Source organism: Schistocerca americana, chromosome 8 (genome assembly GCF_021461395.2).
Source record: "Schistocerca americana isolate TAMUIC-IGC-003095 chromosome 8, iqSchAmer2.1, whole genome shotgun sequence".
NCBI classification, from domain to species: domain Eukaryota; kingdom Metazoa; phylum Arthropoda; class Insecta; order Orthoptera; family Acrididae; genus Schistocerca; species Schistocerca americana.
The window spans coordinates 286148457-286166021 of record NC_060126.1 but is presented as its reverse complement, the minus strand read 5'-3'; the positions used below and the strand labels follow the sequence as shown (position 1 = coordinate 286166021).

At 43.2% G+C, this 17565-nt stretch overlaps 1 protein-coding gene across 1 annotated transcript in view; it reads right to left on the bottom strand.

The window, feature by feature from the left end:
- LOC124545285 (endocuticle structural glycoprotein SgAbd-5-like) overlaps positions 1 to 17565 on the bottom strand; it is a 54028-nt gene that overhangs the window by 19571 nt on the left and 16892 nt on the right. The window contains exon 2 of the mRNA XM_047124169.1: positions 3277 to 3398. Within this exon, the coding sequence (XP_046980125.1) occupies positions 3277 to 3398 (122 nt within the window). The remainder of the gene's footprint in view (positions 1 to 3276; positions 3399 to 17565) is intronic.

Genomic DNA, 17565 nt, shown 5'->3' with positions numbered 1-17565 from the left:
TATTCTTATCCCTTTAGTCAGCCACCCAGGCTGCCTGTTTGTGCTAGTACCCTGTTTTAAACGTTCTAACGGAAAGCAACTTTCAAAGAGCACGAGAAAAGTCTTGAGGAAAGCATTATATTTATCGTCTACTGTATCAGCACTATAAACATCTTGCCAATCTTGTTCCTTGATAAGGTTTACAAAAGTCTGTACAGCAACTGGATCAGCTTTCCTAAAAAGTTGGTAACTATATTTAACATGTGTTGAAGCACAAAAATCTTTTAGACTTAAAATTTGTGCATCATGATCTGAAAGGCCATTCACCTTTTTGCTAACAGAATGCCCTTCTAATAATGACGAATGAACAAAAATATTGTCTATGGTTGTTCTACTGTTCCCTTGCACTCTCGTTGGAAAGAATACGGTTTGCATAAGATTATATGAATTAAGGAGGTCTACCAGCATCCTTTTCCTTGCACAATCACTTATACAATTAATATTGAAGTCACCACATATAACTAACTTTTTGTATTTCCTATAAAGTGAACCAAGAACCTCCTCTAGCTTTAGCAAAAATGTTGCGAAATCGGAGTCTGGGGATCTATAAATAACAACAGTAAGAAGTTTAGCTCCACTAAATTTAACCACACCTGCACAACATTCAAACACCTTTTCAGTGCAGTACTTTGAAACATCAATTGACTCAAATGGGATACCGTTTTTCACATACATGGCTACTCCCCCACACCGCAAAGAGCTCCTAGAAAAGCTGCCAGCCAACCTGTATCCTGGTAAAGGAAGCCTCTGAATTATCTCCTTATTTAAGAAGTGTTCAGATATACCAATAATTTCAGAGTCAACATCTATAAGCAGTTCACTAACTTTATCTCGAATACCTTGTATATTTTGATGAAATATACTAATTCCCTCATTAATCGGATACCCAAGCTTTGTAGAAAGTGGTTTCTTTGTTAGAGAGACTTCCCTTAAGCAGGAATACCTATCAGCTGACTTCAATCTAAAAAAGGCACAGCTCTAACACCCACAACTACCGGAATTTTCCCATGAGTGATCCCACCACCCCCACCTATGCTGTCACCTATAAGTTTTGCCAACCTCCCCTTCCCATATCTGTTGAGGTGCAGGCCATGTCTAGTGAAACCCGTCCTACTGATAGACTCCACCGACACCACTGAAATGTGACTCATGCCTTCTGTCATCAGCGCACCCCCAAGTCTCATGTTATTACGCCTGACGGCTATATTAAGATGAGGCCGATCGTGACGCTGAAACAGTTCCACGAAATGCACATTCGTGTTGCCAGTCTGAGTGGCTATCTTTTCCAGGTCACCATCTATGTCATACTTCCCATCCCTATCAATACTATTACCAGCCCCACCCACAATCACTACCTGATCCTCTTTAGTAAAATCCCTACATAACCCCCCTATGTTAAAAGTCACCTGAGCCAATCCTGCATTAGGCTTCACAATGCTGGTGACCTGGTACTCACTCCCCAAAACTTCCTGCAACTGCTGGCCTACACCTCTACCATGAGAACTACCTAACAGCAGAACCTTCTTCTTTCTCTTAGACTTTGCAACTGTCCTAGCCACCGTAACTGCTGAGGTCTGCTGCATACTTCCTACATCTACAGCTACTAGAGATTCCTCTCCACTAGACTCTGACAGTTGGTCATATCTATTACAAACACCAATAGTAAAACTATCTGAAAATCTCCTTCTCCTAGCAGATCTCTTGCCAACAGCCAGCTCCCATTCCCCAACCCCCTTCTCCCTCCTCATCCTATCTAGCTCCTCCTGTGCGTTTTTCAACTGCACCTGAAGGGCACAGATCTTACGCTCCTGCTCCTCTATCAACTTACTCTTGCTACATAACCTGCAGTTCCAGGAGAGGATCTCACCAGAATGCCCACTGGCTTCCCCACTGCATTCCCCCCAGTGAAAATACTTCGAACAAGTCTCACACCGCAATCCACTACTCACGAACCTACGGCAAAGCCCACACTTCTCACTCATGGTAAAATTTTACAATTATTGAAACAAGAAAACAACTTTATCTAAGTTCCGCTACTACAATAAGAAGATGTTAAAAACTGACTACAATTATCACAAACTTGCTCTACAAGGGAAGTAACCACTATTATTGAAAGTATTAATCAACAACAAATGAGAATATAACAAAATACTAACACAGAAAGAAAATCAAACGTCTAATGACAGTAACGAAACTGAAAGCAGTTCGCAAAAATTTCTTCTGAAGTTATTTCACCGGAAAACACCAAGAACACCGGTTGAAGACCACTAAAGTTCCTAAATAAAATACTATACACAAACAATTAATTAGTACTTAGCTTTCGATGCGCCGCTACAGCTGCAACTGGTCAGCGCGGAATGTAAACACGGGTAAGAGGTTAAGTTGCTCGATACGAAACACTCACAAATATCAGGCCACAACACACGAAATGCAGAGGTGAATGAAGAAACCACTAATAAGTCACTTATATAGTAAATATTATCACAAAAACAGTTAAAATATATATCTGAAAACTAAAAATAGATGAAAACTTAGAGAGCGATCTCACACGCAGTCACGCGCTTATGACGTCACCCGCTTATGACCAAGCATGGCATGAAACTGGGCTATTGCTTCCGGCTTTGAGTTCTCGTCAAAAGTATAACACTTAGGTCGGTGGCAGAGGTCATCAAACAGAAGTAGCTGTGTCCATGTCAGGTAGCGACTCGAACCATTAATTGACTATTAATGTATGAGAGCGAATGGTGGCATGTGGGGAGAGTGTCATATTGGCGAAGAAGAAGCATCGTAACTATGCGTGCATCAAAAAAATCGGAGAGGACAAACATTACACAAAATAACATGGAATAGAACTTTATGTAGAGGTCTCAGCGTAATCAGAGACAGCTCACTGGAGAACAGGTCGAAACACCTATATGTAATTAGTCTGGCAAAGGAGAGAGAGCTGGAGGAGACGGCAAATACTGTAAAATTGTGATATTGTTTATTGGGATATGGTTTGTGGCTGATACGCAGGGTTTGACGAGAACGAAAGAAATGAATAATAACAGTAGACAAGAGAAAATTTAGAAATTTGAGAATAAAAACTTTAACTCCCATTTCGATCTCTTTCCCATCTCTACTTGTAACGGGTGGTCACATACCCTGGAGCAATAACCAGACAAGTGAAAATTTGCCCCTTACAACCCCAATGACCATTTTAAAATATCTTTAGCGTCTGAAATAATGTATAAGTACCTCCAACGCCAGGGGCTAAGGCCGTTGAAGTCGTTTTCCTGTTGGATGATGGTAGCGTCCTTGGTGTTAATTTGCGGTGGCGCTCCCAAGACGCTACACCACATAGCAGCCATCAGCATCAACTGGAAATAATAATTATAATTTGTATCGATCACATGATTTAGATACAAGCATTTCTAAATAATGGAATCATGATGGGGTGGATAATAATAACAATAATAATAATAATAATAGTAATAATAATATCAGTCCATACATATTATAAAAAATGTGTGTGTGTGTGTGTGTGTGTGTGTGTGTGTGTCATGTTCCACATCTCCACGTTGAGAAGTGTCGTGGACATCCAACCATTCAGCCACTATGGCAGTTTCACTGTCCTACCTCATTCTGTAGATGCTCACGAGTGTATCACGTGTATATTCGACCAGCTTCATCGTTTTCGAGATACTCGTTCACAGGCTTTGCGTGATAATAATCTGCCCTATGTCAATGTCGCTTATATCATTGGATATCCCGTTTGCAGCCCTGATATTCGCTAGAGTGATCCCCCTTCCGTGTCTACTCCCTTTATACAGGGTGAGTCACCTAACGTTACCGCTAGATATATTTCGTAAACCACATCAAATACTGACGAACCGATTCCACAGACCGAACGTGAGGAGAGGGGCTAGTGTAATTGTTTAATACAAACCACACAAAAATGCACTGAAGTACGTTTTTTAACACAAACCTACGTTTTTTTACATGGGACCATGTTAGTTTTGTTAGCACATCTGAAAATATAAACAAATACGTAATCATTGCCGTTTGTTGCATTGTAAAATGTTAATTACATCCGGAGATATTGTAACCTAAAGTTGACTCTTGAAACCTCCGACGTTCAGTTGCGTGTTGTAACAAACACGGGCCACGGTCGGCGAGCAGCATCTGCAGGGACGTGTTTACGATGACGACCGTGTTTACGAGTGTGGCTGTAGTGCACTGTTGTGGTTTGGTCTAGCTGTCACAGTGTCCGCATGTAGCGCTTGCTGCTATTGTTATTCTGCATTCGTCTCCGCACGCAGACCAACTGTAGTACACCGTGTTACCAGAAGTCTGTGATAGTGTAGTGTTGTAGGAACTGTGACCATGGTGTATTCGAACTCTGAAAAGGCGGAGATGATACTCATCTATGGCGAGTGTCGACGAAATGCAGCTGAAGCCTGCAGGGTGTATGCAGAACGGTACCCGGGCAGAGAGCATCCGACGTGCCGCACATTGCAAAACATCTACCGCCAACTGTACGCAACAGGTATGGTCGTAGCACGCAAACGGGTCCGTAACAGGCCCTTCACAGGAGAAGCGGGTGCAGTTGGGGTGTTAGCTGCTGTTACCATGAACCCACACATGAGTACACGGGACATTGCGAGAGCCGGTGGACTGAATCAAAGTAGTGTCATGCGCATACTGCATCGTCACCGCTTTCACCCGTTTCATGTGTCGCTACATCAGCAATTACATGGTGATGACTTTAATCATCGAGTGAAATTCTGTCATTGGGCATTAACAGAGAATGCGTTGCAGTTCTACCTGTTTACCGATGAAGCGGGTTTCACAAACCACGGGGCAGTGAATCTACGGAACATGCATTACTGGTCCGTGGACAATCCTCGCTGGCTCAGACAGGTAGAGCGACAGCGACCGTGGACTGTAAATGTATGGTGCGGAATCATTGGCGACCACCTCGTTGGTCCTCACTTCATTGCAGGGGCCCAAACAGCTGCAACATACATCGCGTTTCTACAGAATGATCTGCCAACGTTGCTCGAAAATGTCCCACTGGAAACGTGTCGACGTATGTGGTATTAGCATGATGGTGCACCTGCAAATTCCGCAATTAACACTAGGCTGACCCTTGACAGGATGTTCTACGGTAGTTTCATAGGACGTGGAGGACGCATAAATTGGCCAGCCCGTTCTCCTAATCTTACACCTCTGGAACTCTTTCTGTGGGGTACGTTAAAGGAGAATGTGTACCGTGGTGTGCCTACAACCCCAGAGGATATGAAACAACGTATTGTGGCAGCCTGCGGCGACATTACACCAGATGTACTGCGCGTGTACGACGTTCATTACGCCAGAGATTGCAATTGTGTGCAGCAAATGATGGCCACCACATTGAACATCTATTGGCCTGACATGTCGGGACACACACTATTCCACTCTGTAATTGAAAACGGAAACCACGTGTGTACTCGTACCTCACCCGTCTTGGTAATGTACATGTGCGTCAGTGAAAAAGACCAATAAAAAGGTGTTAGCATGTGGACGTAATGTGCTGTTCCAGTCTCTTCTGTACCTAAGGTCCATCACGGTTCCCTTTGGATCCCTAAGTAATTCGGTGCTCTCCAATACACACAATCGAACAGCGGAGGAGTGGTACTCAAGCGTCAACTTTAGGTTACAATATCTCCGGATGTAACTAACATTTTACAATGCAACAAACGGCACTGATTACGTATTTGTTTATATGTTCAGATGTGCTAGCAAAACTAACGGGGTTCCATTTTTAAAAAACGTAGGTTTGTGTTAAAGAACATATTTCCGTGCATTTTTTTATGGTTTGTATTAACCAATTACACTAGCCCCTCTCCTCACGTTCGATCTGTGGAATCGATTCATCAGCATTTGATGTGGTTTACGAAATATATCCAGCGGTAACGTTAGGTGACTCACCCTGTACAATTTCGTTACCTCGTCAAGTGCCCGCAACCCCAACAGACGGCATCCAACGTCGCGGTAGCCAGTGGTCATAATTTTTGGCTTATTAGTGCATCCACACCACTACATATTCAGAAATTTATAAATTATTAGAGTGCCTCATCATCAACCATTGTAATAGAACTACTGATGGGCGAGAGGGCCCACAGGTAAATAGCTAATAATAATAATAATAATAATAATGCTAATAGCCACAACAGCAATAATAATAACAGTAATAACAATAAGTCTTTCGAGCTGAGACAGGGTACACATTTCACTCAAGCGATTACCTCACTTTTAGGATTTGGCAAATGAAATGTCTTACATGTGCCCTATATCATCCTCTCCTTGCCGAACGTTACACTGCATGATGAAGAATCAATACAATATGGCAAAACAAGGTAGCTATTTTAAATGATTCAAAATCGATTAGCGAACAATTCCAAGCTGGAAAACAAACTGTTTTGCACTTTATGTGAATGTCTGTGTCATGTCATAGCCGTTTTCCCCAGGGAGCCGTTGACTGGCAAATAAAATTACTGAATTATCGTGGGTGTCTGCTGTGTGTACATCCTGTACTCATAGTTTCTAGGTACTGAAAACTCGAGCAAAACTAACAAAACCCCAGAGGAAGATGATGATAATGATGATGATGATACTTGGTTTGTGGGGCGCTCAACTGCGCGGTTATCAGCGCCCTTACAATTCCCCACCTTTTCTCAGTCCAATCTAACCACTTTAATCAATGATGATGAAATGATGAGGACAACAAAAACACCCAGTCATCTCGAGGCAGGTGAAAATTCCTGACCCCGCCGGCAATCGAACCGGGGAACCCGTGCTCGGGAAGCGAACACGCGACCGCGAGACCACCAGCCGCCCCAGAGGAAGAGGCTCCACTGGAGATGTCCTGAACATGTTTACGGCCTCGTCGAGTTCATTCGAAAAAACAGTCCCCATATTTTCCAATTCATTTACTGAACTTAGTGTTCGGGGGGCGGAGGGTGGACGGTGGGGGACGGGGGGGGGGGGAGGGGGGAGAAGTAACAGGACACAGGGGTAGATTACGTGTAAAATTTACAAGGGATTATACAAAATTACCTTTAGTAGACCGACATATTAACCATACGATGAGCTAATTCAGAGAACCGATATAATGTCTGAATAAAGAATTTATTCCGTTACGCGAAAAATGGAAACCGCACAGTAAGCAGGTGAAACTTTTTAAAGGCAGAAATAGAGAGGTAGAAATAATCACACTACATCAAAGAACTACGTCTATACCACATTAATCACCAAAGAAAGATGGATATCATAGGGAATATCTGAAAACATAAGTGACTAACGACATGATTGAATTTGATAGAACTGGAGCTGCTAAAAGGAAATAGGTCTTTCAGCTAAATACAAAAGGAAAGGTAGCACTGGTCCAAAATTTAATCAACCGATAGTTTGTTGCTTCACACCATGAACCGTAGACCTCGCAGAGCTGGTGTGACTTGTATGCATCAACGATACTCCCAGATGTGCCCTAGATGCAGCCACAGTGGTAGCGTAACTGTGACGAGACCAGACAGACCTCACGCTTTCTGTTCTACAGTGCAGTCTGGCGCTCACAGTATGCGATCACTACGCAAGTGACTACTAAATTTGTACACCTGAAGACGGGAATGTGATTCGAAAGATTTGTCTTGTTTATAATAAAACAAAGAGACAACTGAAGTGGATATGTTTTGTCACACGATGCAACCCAGCTTCGGATGTACTGTATACAAAAACATGAGCTTATTCTTTGTTTAAGAACCATGAAAGCTGCCTGACTTCAACACACCAGAAGGTTTCAGGTAGATTGTACAATGGTAAGACAGTGATCTAAAGTGTAAAACTTTTTCAGGGCGGATGTTTGTTCTGACCTTAGTTGGTTGTGACCTCCAGATTTAAACTGAAGGATTTGCAGAACAGTAGGGAATTAAGGATGTGAGAGCTGAATTAACTGAAAGAGCCAGAAGTTACTGGGAGTTTCAAAGGGAGCGTTGGGCAACTAATGACTGAAAGTAATACAACAGAGATGAATTGGTAGCTTTGAGAGCTGAGATGGCCAGGAAGAAGAGCATGAAATCGGCAAAAATACATGGCCTTCTAGAATTCCTTGGATGCAAACAAATATGACAGTGTACATGTGATGTGTTACGACAGTGAAAGGAACCTGTGACCACTGGAGGTACTTCATTTTACTTATTTTATGTTTACCATTAGATATACGTTTAATTTTGTCAAAAGAAACCCAAAACCATGTTCTGAAATAGTGTTTTGTTTCTCCACTAGGCAGTGCCACAAGTTCCTCCAAAAATCGTAACACAACACACACACACGCAAATGTCTTTTTAACAGATGTATACCCACCAGATGATGGAGGTTTAAACCTCTGAAACGCGTCGTGTAGATAAATAAACACTGACTGGTAACAGCAAACTTGTTGTTTCATTTAACATCGTAAGGTATCAAGGAATTGTTAGTTTGGTAATAGACGGAAGTGTGTGTGTGTGTTTGTTTGTGTGTGTGTGTGTGTGTGTGTGTGTGTGTGTGTGTGTGTGTGTGTGTGTGAGTGTGACGGCCGGGGTGGCCGGGGGTTCTAGGCACTACAGTCTGGAACCGCGCGACCGCTACGGTCGCAGGTTCGAATCCTGCCTCGGGCATGGATGTGTGTGATGTTCTTAGGTCAGTTAGGTTTAAGTAGTTCTAAGTTCTAGGGGACTGATGACCTCAGAAGTTAAGTCCCATAGTGCTCAGAGCCATTTGAACCATCTCTCTCTCTCTCTCTCTCTCTCTCTCTGTTCTGTGTGTGTGTGTGTGTGTGTGTGTGTGTGTGTGTGTGTGTGTACTTGGGGGGGGGGGGGAGAGGAAAGGGGTGTATTTGCAAAGGCTCGAGACCAAGGCTTGAATACAGCGACCGCGTTCAAGTGGATGCAAACAGCAATAATTATGTAGAGACGACGAGACTTGCACAAAACAGACTATCATGGAGTGCTGCATCAAGCCAGTATTGGAGCTGAAGACAGCAACAAGAACTGGTAATTCTTTCACATGTGTAGATGAGAAGCAACCTGGGGAATTCTCTCGTCACATATTACAACGTAAGACAGCTGTAATTTTGACTTCAAAGGGAAAGAGTACAGGAACAGTATTGTTAGTGAAGAAAACCACCCTCTTGAAAGTGGTAACTCACAAACAAGACTCAATGCTTGAGAAGGCTTCAATGAACCTAAGAAAAAAAGCGAATGAAAATAAATATAGGACGTAATCATGAGTACCGTGTACATACAGGACGAAAAGCACTAGTCAAAAGATTGAGAGTCTATGTGGACGCATTGTAACAGAAAGTATACGAAACACCTGTCTGCATCTCCTAACGAAGCAAAAACGTGACTATTTCGTATGTCGGAAGAACGTTATCACGCGTTAAGTAGTTCCTCAACAAACGAGCGAGTCTGCAAAGTGCGAAATACAAGGGACAACATCAGAGACAAAACGACACAGATTGTAATAGTATCTATGAGAAAAAGGTATACTGTGACTGCCTCCCGACTTTGAATCTTCAGGCGTTTGGAATCAGTCGCAACAAACATAGCTATAAACTATAGCACACCTCACAAGAGAGAGACGGTAGATTATCTCCAGAACCATGAAACGATACTCCATTTCTGTTCACGAGAAAAAAAAAATCATTTACTATGGAAAGCATTGACGAGAAGTAGGGACAAGATGATGGTATTTGGCAGCAGATGTCTACAAAAAGGTAAAGCAATTCCCGTAAATTACGGATCGGAGGTTAGAGGGCACAGAACTGGCACACGATAGCGCAATAGACGTGTTCTATTGGGTTCCGATCAGGCGAATTTGGTGGGTAAGACATCAACGTGAGTTCACTATGACGCTTCTCGAGTCACTGTAACACAAGTGTGGAACATGCCACTGCCATCGAGAAAGACATCAAATGTAATGGAACGCAGACGGTCTGCAGTAACATTCACGAAGATCATAGTTGTACCAACCTAGCACAGCTCCCATGGATGCCCAACCGAATATCCCATAAAACATTTTAACCATCGACCTGGGGGAACAAGACATCATTCGTCCTACCACGCGACATGTTTCCAAAGATGTGCGGTTCAGTTTCCATGATCCCACGTCCACTGAAATCATAACAACCGAGTCGTTGGGTCAACATGCGAACATGTTTGGTACGTCTGCTGCGGAGCTCCACGGTTAACAATGGGCACTAAACAGTCTGCTTCGAAACGACAACAGGCCCAGATTAACGCGCCGCTGAGCTCAGTCGCTACTGCACGAGGTAATGTTGCGCTAGCCGTAGCTGACCGCCAGCCACTGTCTCATCCTGGTGTGTCAGAACCGCATAGCCACCATGCGTCGACGACGCGCCACCGCGTCACTTCGCGTGAGCCAGATGTCGACTCCTGACAACGCTGCGCAATCTGGACGCTGTGCATCGACATCAGACTACGCCACACGGTGACAGCACTCGCCTATAGCTGCTGTAAGCGTGTTAGGACAGTAATGAGTTTACATGCACGCCGTCTGTCTTACTGCAACCGCCTTGCCACACCGACGGTCTCCTCTAGCTCTCGCCATCTCGTCGAACCCACAACACTAAGGTCAGAGAATCTATCGCCATTCCGACAACCTGAAGAATGGCTCTTCCATCCTTCGGAAGTTCAAATGGTTCAAATGGCTCTAAGCACTATGAGACTTAACAGCTGAGGTCATCAGTCCCCTAGAACTTAGAACTACTTAAACCTAAATAACCTAAGGACATCACACACATCCAAGCCCGAGGCAGGATTCGAACCTGCGACCGTAGTAGCCGCCTGGTTCCGGACTGAGCGCCTAGAACCGTTCGGCCACCGCAACCGGCCTCTGGAAGTGATCGATGCACTGCCGATCACTAAAGCTCACATTTAAAAGGCTGTTTATTTGTTTGCCTAAAAGAAATAAAAATAACTGTCCATGCGATGCAATAAATTACTACCTCCCAGCCGACGCAGGATTTTAGACGGGTTCCCGGGTTCGATTTTCTCTGCCTCGTGATGGCTGGGTGTTGTGTGATGTCCGTAGGTTAGTTAGGTTTACGTAGTTCTAAGTTCTAGGGGACTGATGACCATGGATGTTAAGTCCCATAGTGCTCAGAGCCATTTGAACCAACCAGGATTTTAGAAAACATCTTACATATTGACCTACGGAGATTTTATACAACTTTCTAATATAAGCGATGAATGAAAATTCGTACCAAGTCCAGGGTTAGCATCTCGGCCTTGGTACAAATTTTTGTTCGCTTCAGTCTGTATGTATAGGGAGAACATTAATATAACCGACAAACCGCATGGACAGATTTCTGACTGGAAATTGAGGAAAAAAGGTCTTATGGACGTGACTGGGAATGCATCGCTTCCATGGTATATGGCTCCGACGAATGACAGTTCCTCTGACCACATGCCGGATACACATAATCGTATTTTGCCTTATACCATACTAGCGGACCACTTGCTTGGAGCTTGTACTAGGGTTCCTCAGTATCTTGTAGAACATGGTCCTCCAGATCTTTACCTGCCCTGTCTGTTGCCTTCCTGCACATTCATTTGTCTGAAGGGACCCATGGTCACACAAACGCTCAAAAAAAAAAAAAAAAAAAAAAAAGCTTGAAATGTTGTGTGATGTGGTTGGTATGTATGAGGACACTTATTTTGTATAACAATCCTGTCTCTTGGCCATCTGCCTGGCCGTACACAAACACGATCTCGGTTTGCTGCCAACATGAATACTGGACCATTCTGCAGGTTACAGTGCTCTGCGTCAATCAAAGAGCCTGCAACACACAAGGAGGACTGTCATTCGCCAGCCCCACCTACCGTGGCAGCGATACATTTCCGCACACATGTTCAGAGGACCCATTTTCCTCCATTTACAGTCACGAATCCGTCCCTACAGTTTGAGACTTGAAAAGATCTCTGCAACCATATAGTTTCATTTCTCTAAGTAAGATTCAGGTTACTGTATATTTTTTACTGAGTTATTCCACTGTTCCACAGTTTTTGTTCTTTTTAGTTTACTTACGTTACCCACCACAGAAGTATACGCACTTCACTTTCCTCCTCGCAACTTGACATAACATAAACAACATCAGAGAGTGGTACGAATGTTGCATTTTTAAGGTCCGATCGGTCACGAAGTTAAAACCACAGTGAAAATCCAATGAAGCTTTGCGCAGACGTGTTGTGCAGTCTTTCTAGTATGCCTCGCGATCGCGTCCCATTGCATTTTTTAGTTCTAAACACACAGTGAGCAGGTACAGATGTGTAGGACGATAGAGTTTCTCACTAAGTATGAAGTGGTAACGTTGTTCAGGTTTCTGAATGCTGAGGGGTGACGCCTGATTTCTTGCAGCTCAAATACCGTAATTATCATGTGTGGAAGCAAAGTGCGGCAGTGGTGCAGGAACTTAGAAGCAGGATTTATAGACGTTCATGTTGCAGGCGGTCAGGGAAGGAAGCAACAGCTGGTGTTGTTCAGCGAGTGGATCAGGCGATTCAAGAAAATTATCTAGAAAGGTCATTTCAACACAAACTAAGAGGAATTATGTCATCAGATAAGGAATCAGTTGTCTTTTGTAAACGCAACTAAATAATTTTTTTAAGGATCATTACTATTGTTACTATTTCGTGAGACTGTAATACTGATTAAGTAAGTTACAAATAATTATATTTTTTCTCTAATACTGGCATTAATGCGTGCCACAATATGGTGGAGACTACAACTTGTGAATGGAATGCGTGGACATCACGTTCCTCACATAGTCCAGCCACTACACACATACTTTGCACTTCGTACCATTCAGCTATGAAAGTAGAGCAGACCATGTGGCCGAGCGGTTCTAGGCGCGTCAGTCTGGAACCGCGCGACCGCTACGGTCGCAGGTTCGAATCCTGCCTCGGGCATGGATGTGTGTGATGTCCTTAGGTTAATTAGGTTTAAGTAGTTCTAAGTTCTAGGGGACTGATAACCTCAGATGTTAAGTCCCATAGTGCTCAGGGCCATTTGAACCATTTTTTTGAAAGTAGTATTGAGATATACACATGACATATTCTTAAATATCTTATCGAACTACCTCCTCCGACAATTCCGCGTCAGGTCTTTCAGTTTCTGCCAGTTCAGAAGAAAGGTTTCCAGGAATCAAGTGATTTACAGGCAGTATATATAGTGCATGCACATCATGTTAATTGATTATATGAGGGGGTTGGGGTTGCAGGGCGTGGATGAAGAAAGTGTCACCAGGGAGAAGAGTGGTGCAGAGGATGCATGTTTTAAAACAAATGACTATCCTCGGTGTGGATAATTAGCTTCCTTTTCTCAGAAGGAGTTGTAGGTGTTACCTGCAATGGACTACCAACTGCTTCATAATTCTGTAAAAAGGATGTTAGGAATACGCAATATCAGTTTTGTCATTGAATCATTAGTTCGTGTCTTAATAAAAAAAACCTGTTAAAACTAAATTACAATTACCTACACTCATTTAAAAAATTAAAGTGTTCAAAGAAAGTTATTTTTCTTTCCTGAGTTTACTTAGGAACTAATGTTGGTAAAGGTGGGGTAGGGGGTAATACGGTTTTCAACGGCAAAAAATATCCCTGATATTGACATTAATCACTAAATGTGGGTTGTTTACGGACAGAAGGTAATGAGTAAAGGTGCTGCTTGTCAACGGTATTTCAGAGACTATGTCTCGACGGTGAGTAGGTTCAAGCGGATCGTTCTTGAACATTTTGTACCATAGCGCAGACAAGGATTCAAGGGACTTGCCTCCTAAAGCTTTGACTTCAACGAAGAACTTCAAGATGGTTTTTCGGAATTTTATGAAGAGCGAATCTGTTAGGTGAAAAATGTTTAAATCTCAATGGTGATTAGGTAGAGAAGTAATACAGAGATACAGATTTAAAATTTTTCTATTAAAGGTGGTTTAACAATTACGGAATTTCGTTTATAGCTTAATAGAGATGATTTTGCAGTATGTACGAAAAATAGTTAGAATATATTTTTAAAAACGTCTGAAGTTGTCTGAACAGTCTGTAATGCAGTTCAAGTACATGATTACGCAGGAAATCGTCACTGAACAATAAACAGTAGTAGTCGGCTCTTGAGTTCATTGCGATTTCATGGATTGAATGCACCTGAGCCGGAGACGGAAGTAGCAGCCAGAGGCTGGTTATAGCTTGTCGTTATAGCCTCGTGAGGCCTTCGCCTGCAGCAAGGTTACATCTGCAAGCAGCCGACGTTTACCTGGTGTTAACGACCTCTCAACAAGGCACGAGAGCTGACAGCGCGTGTTTCGCGAGTTAACACAAGCAGTCTCTGATGTCATAAACGAGTTAGTCATCATTTTCTTCTTACATTGGTGACAAATAACGTACTGGTATTTCCGAAAATTTTCTCACTTCCGTTTACTGGAAAAACATGTTAGTCACAAAAATACATACAGTAGTCACCCCCATTATAAGTAGGACGCTGGTAGTTTTTGAGTGCTTCAGAAGTGGCAGAACTCGTACCAGGATGTCATGAAACGCAGCTCACGTCAGTGAAGTGGTGTGTCTACCACTCGCATCAACTAGATATAAGATCGTAAAGAGCTGGTAATCCTCAGGGACCACAGGAGTGGCATGATTTTTCAATGGCAATCGGTGAGTGAACATTGCGAAGTGGCATGGAAAGGACGTTTGACGTCTGGTACGTCAGGAAAGAGTATTGTTCTTAACACATACGAACTTCACGTCTTCAGTGGGCCTAAAGTCACAGAAATTGGACGTTTAGCTGCTTGGAATCGACTAGTTTGGTCCAACGGAACGCGATTTTGCCCCGTTTTATATCACGCAAGATGTCGAGTGTAACGACGGCTCAATACGTTTACTCAATAACGTGCGAAAGGTTTAGTTCTTGCCGTGGTAGGTGGTTCCGTGATGTTTTTAGTGAGATTTTCATACGATGCCTTGAGTTCATTTGAGGGTTACTCAGGAAGTAAGGTCCGACAGTTGCGAAATGGAAACAACAATGAAAATAAAAAATGTTTATTTGCAACAGTTTGCTACACCTTATAGCTACATCTCTTCATAGTCGCCGCTCCGACTTAAACATTCATCGTAGCGTTATATGAACTTTGCAATATACCCCTAACGGAAGGCAGTCACCTGTGCTTTCCGTCACTTCACTATGCAGGACTGCAGCTCATCGTCTGTGCCAAAAAGTTGTCTTCATAGTCAGCGGTTATGTGAGCAGAGATGAACGTCAGAGGGGGGTCAAGTCTGGGCTATAAGGTGAGTGATCGAATACTTGCCATCTAAAACGTTGCATGAGCGTTCTCATTGCCCTTGCAGTGTGAGGCAGAGATTCGTACTCTAACAAGTATAACTGTGAATTCGATTTTTAATCATGTATTATTATTTATAGTTGTTCCTAATTGAATACTGCGTCCTATATCTGTAAATACTGCTCCTATAGATAGTACATAGTGTAGTTGTGCTATTACATAATAAGTGTAATGAATTAAAATATCAAGGGATGAATTTGCTAATACTAAATCTATTATAAGTAAGGAAATACACAACATGTTAGTTACATGCGGTTGCATCAAATCAGGTGAAACCTCGCAGGGGCACGCATACCTGGCGAGAGGCACAGTTGTTGCAGACACCTTTAAGCCCTCACTGTGCGTTCAGAACTGAAAAGAGCGACGTGATTCAATTAAGAGGCGTACTAAAAACACTGCCCAACACATATGTGCAAAGCTTTATCCGATGTTCACTCTCGTTTCCATTTAGTGATCTATCGGACCTTACCTTCCGAATAGTACACGAGAGCAAAATAAATGCCCAGTCTTTGGAAGCGGTAACTGGGTGTGACTATTCGAAATGATCTCAAATGGAGTGATCAAACTAAACAAGTAACGGACCAGCGAACTCTAGATTGCGGTTTATTGGTAGAATCCTGAAGCGATGCAGTCCTTCAACAAAGGAAATTGCTTACAATAAGTTAGTTCGTCCAGTCTTAGAGCATTGTTCGTCTGTATGGGACACTTACCAGTTGGGTCTGATTCAAGAGCTTGAGAAGGTCCAAAGAAGAGCTGCAAGGTTCGTGACTGATACAATTAGCCATCGCGAGAGCGTTACAAATACCATTGAAAGTTTGAAGTGGGACACACTTGCAGATAGACGACGCGCTAGACGGAAGGGGCTGCTCACTAAATTCCGAAATGCGATCTTCGATGGGATGTAGAGCATATATTATCACCACCAACTTTCAAATAGCTCAACGATCACCATTCAAAAATAAGGGAAATTAGAGCTCGTACTGAAGCGTTCAGACATTTCCCACGCACGATCCGCGAGTGAAACAAAAAAATGGTTCAAATGGCTCTGAGCACTATGGGACTCAACTGCTGTGGTCATAACTCCCCCAGAACTTAGAACTACTTAAACCTAACTAACCTAAGGACATCACACACATCCATGCCCGAGGCAGGATTCGAACCTGCGACCGTAGCGGTCGTCCGGATCCAGACTGTAGCGCCTTTGCGAGTGAAACAGGGGGGGGGGGGGGGGGGGTAATATGACTTTGGCGCGAATTGTGCCCTCCACCACACAACGCTTGGTGGCTAGTGGAGTATATATGTAGATGTAGATAGCTCTCGTACATTCAGATTACTGCGACGATGAACGAAGATGCTTTTTTCAACATACTCGGTGCCCTTTCTTCTACATCGGCATGATGAGGAAGATGTGAACACTTCCGTCCTCGAAGACGACAGAGCTACACATATGCTTTCCTTGTTTGAGGAACGTCCAGACACCCTGACCCATCTGAACTGGCCCTCTAAAGTACCCTATCTTAAGTCCATAGAAAATATATGGACTACATTCAACAGTGGCTGAACCGTGGACAACAATGACCGAAACATTTTCTAGTGCTACGAGATGTTATCACCAATGTGTGGCTTTATCTGGATATAGGATACGTGAAGACGCCTCCTGAATCAATCTAGACCATTAGCGTGGCTAGTGGCGATGTCACTGGTTATCAGTGTGATGCATCCTAAAGACGACAAACGTTTTTGTTCTGTGCTTATACAGTGGCGTGCGAAACTGAAAAACGAAAGTAACATCCGCATGATGTGACACTTCCAAGTAAGGTAGCTCGATAAAACGTGGACCACATGTAGAAAGAACTGACGACTCACAGTACAGAAGTTAGCAAAGAGAAATATCCAATGAGACGAACAGAAATGACACTTTTATTCAAAGACAATAATTGAACTGATTTCACCGCGATTTATGATGGTCCCCTGGCCGTTAATGAGGCGCGAAACGGTTTTTAATGGTGTGTAGGATCAAATGCATGCTCTGCAACGAGCTCCCATGATGCCCACAAAGTTGGTGAGAAGTTCTCCTGATGGGGTGTTCAATTCCTCCATCAGCGCGAGTGAGAACT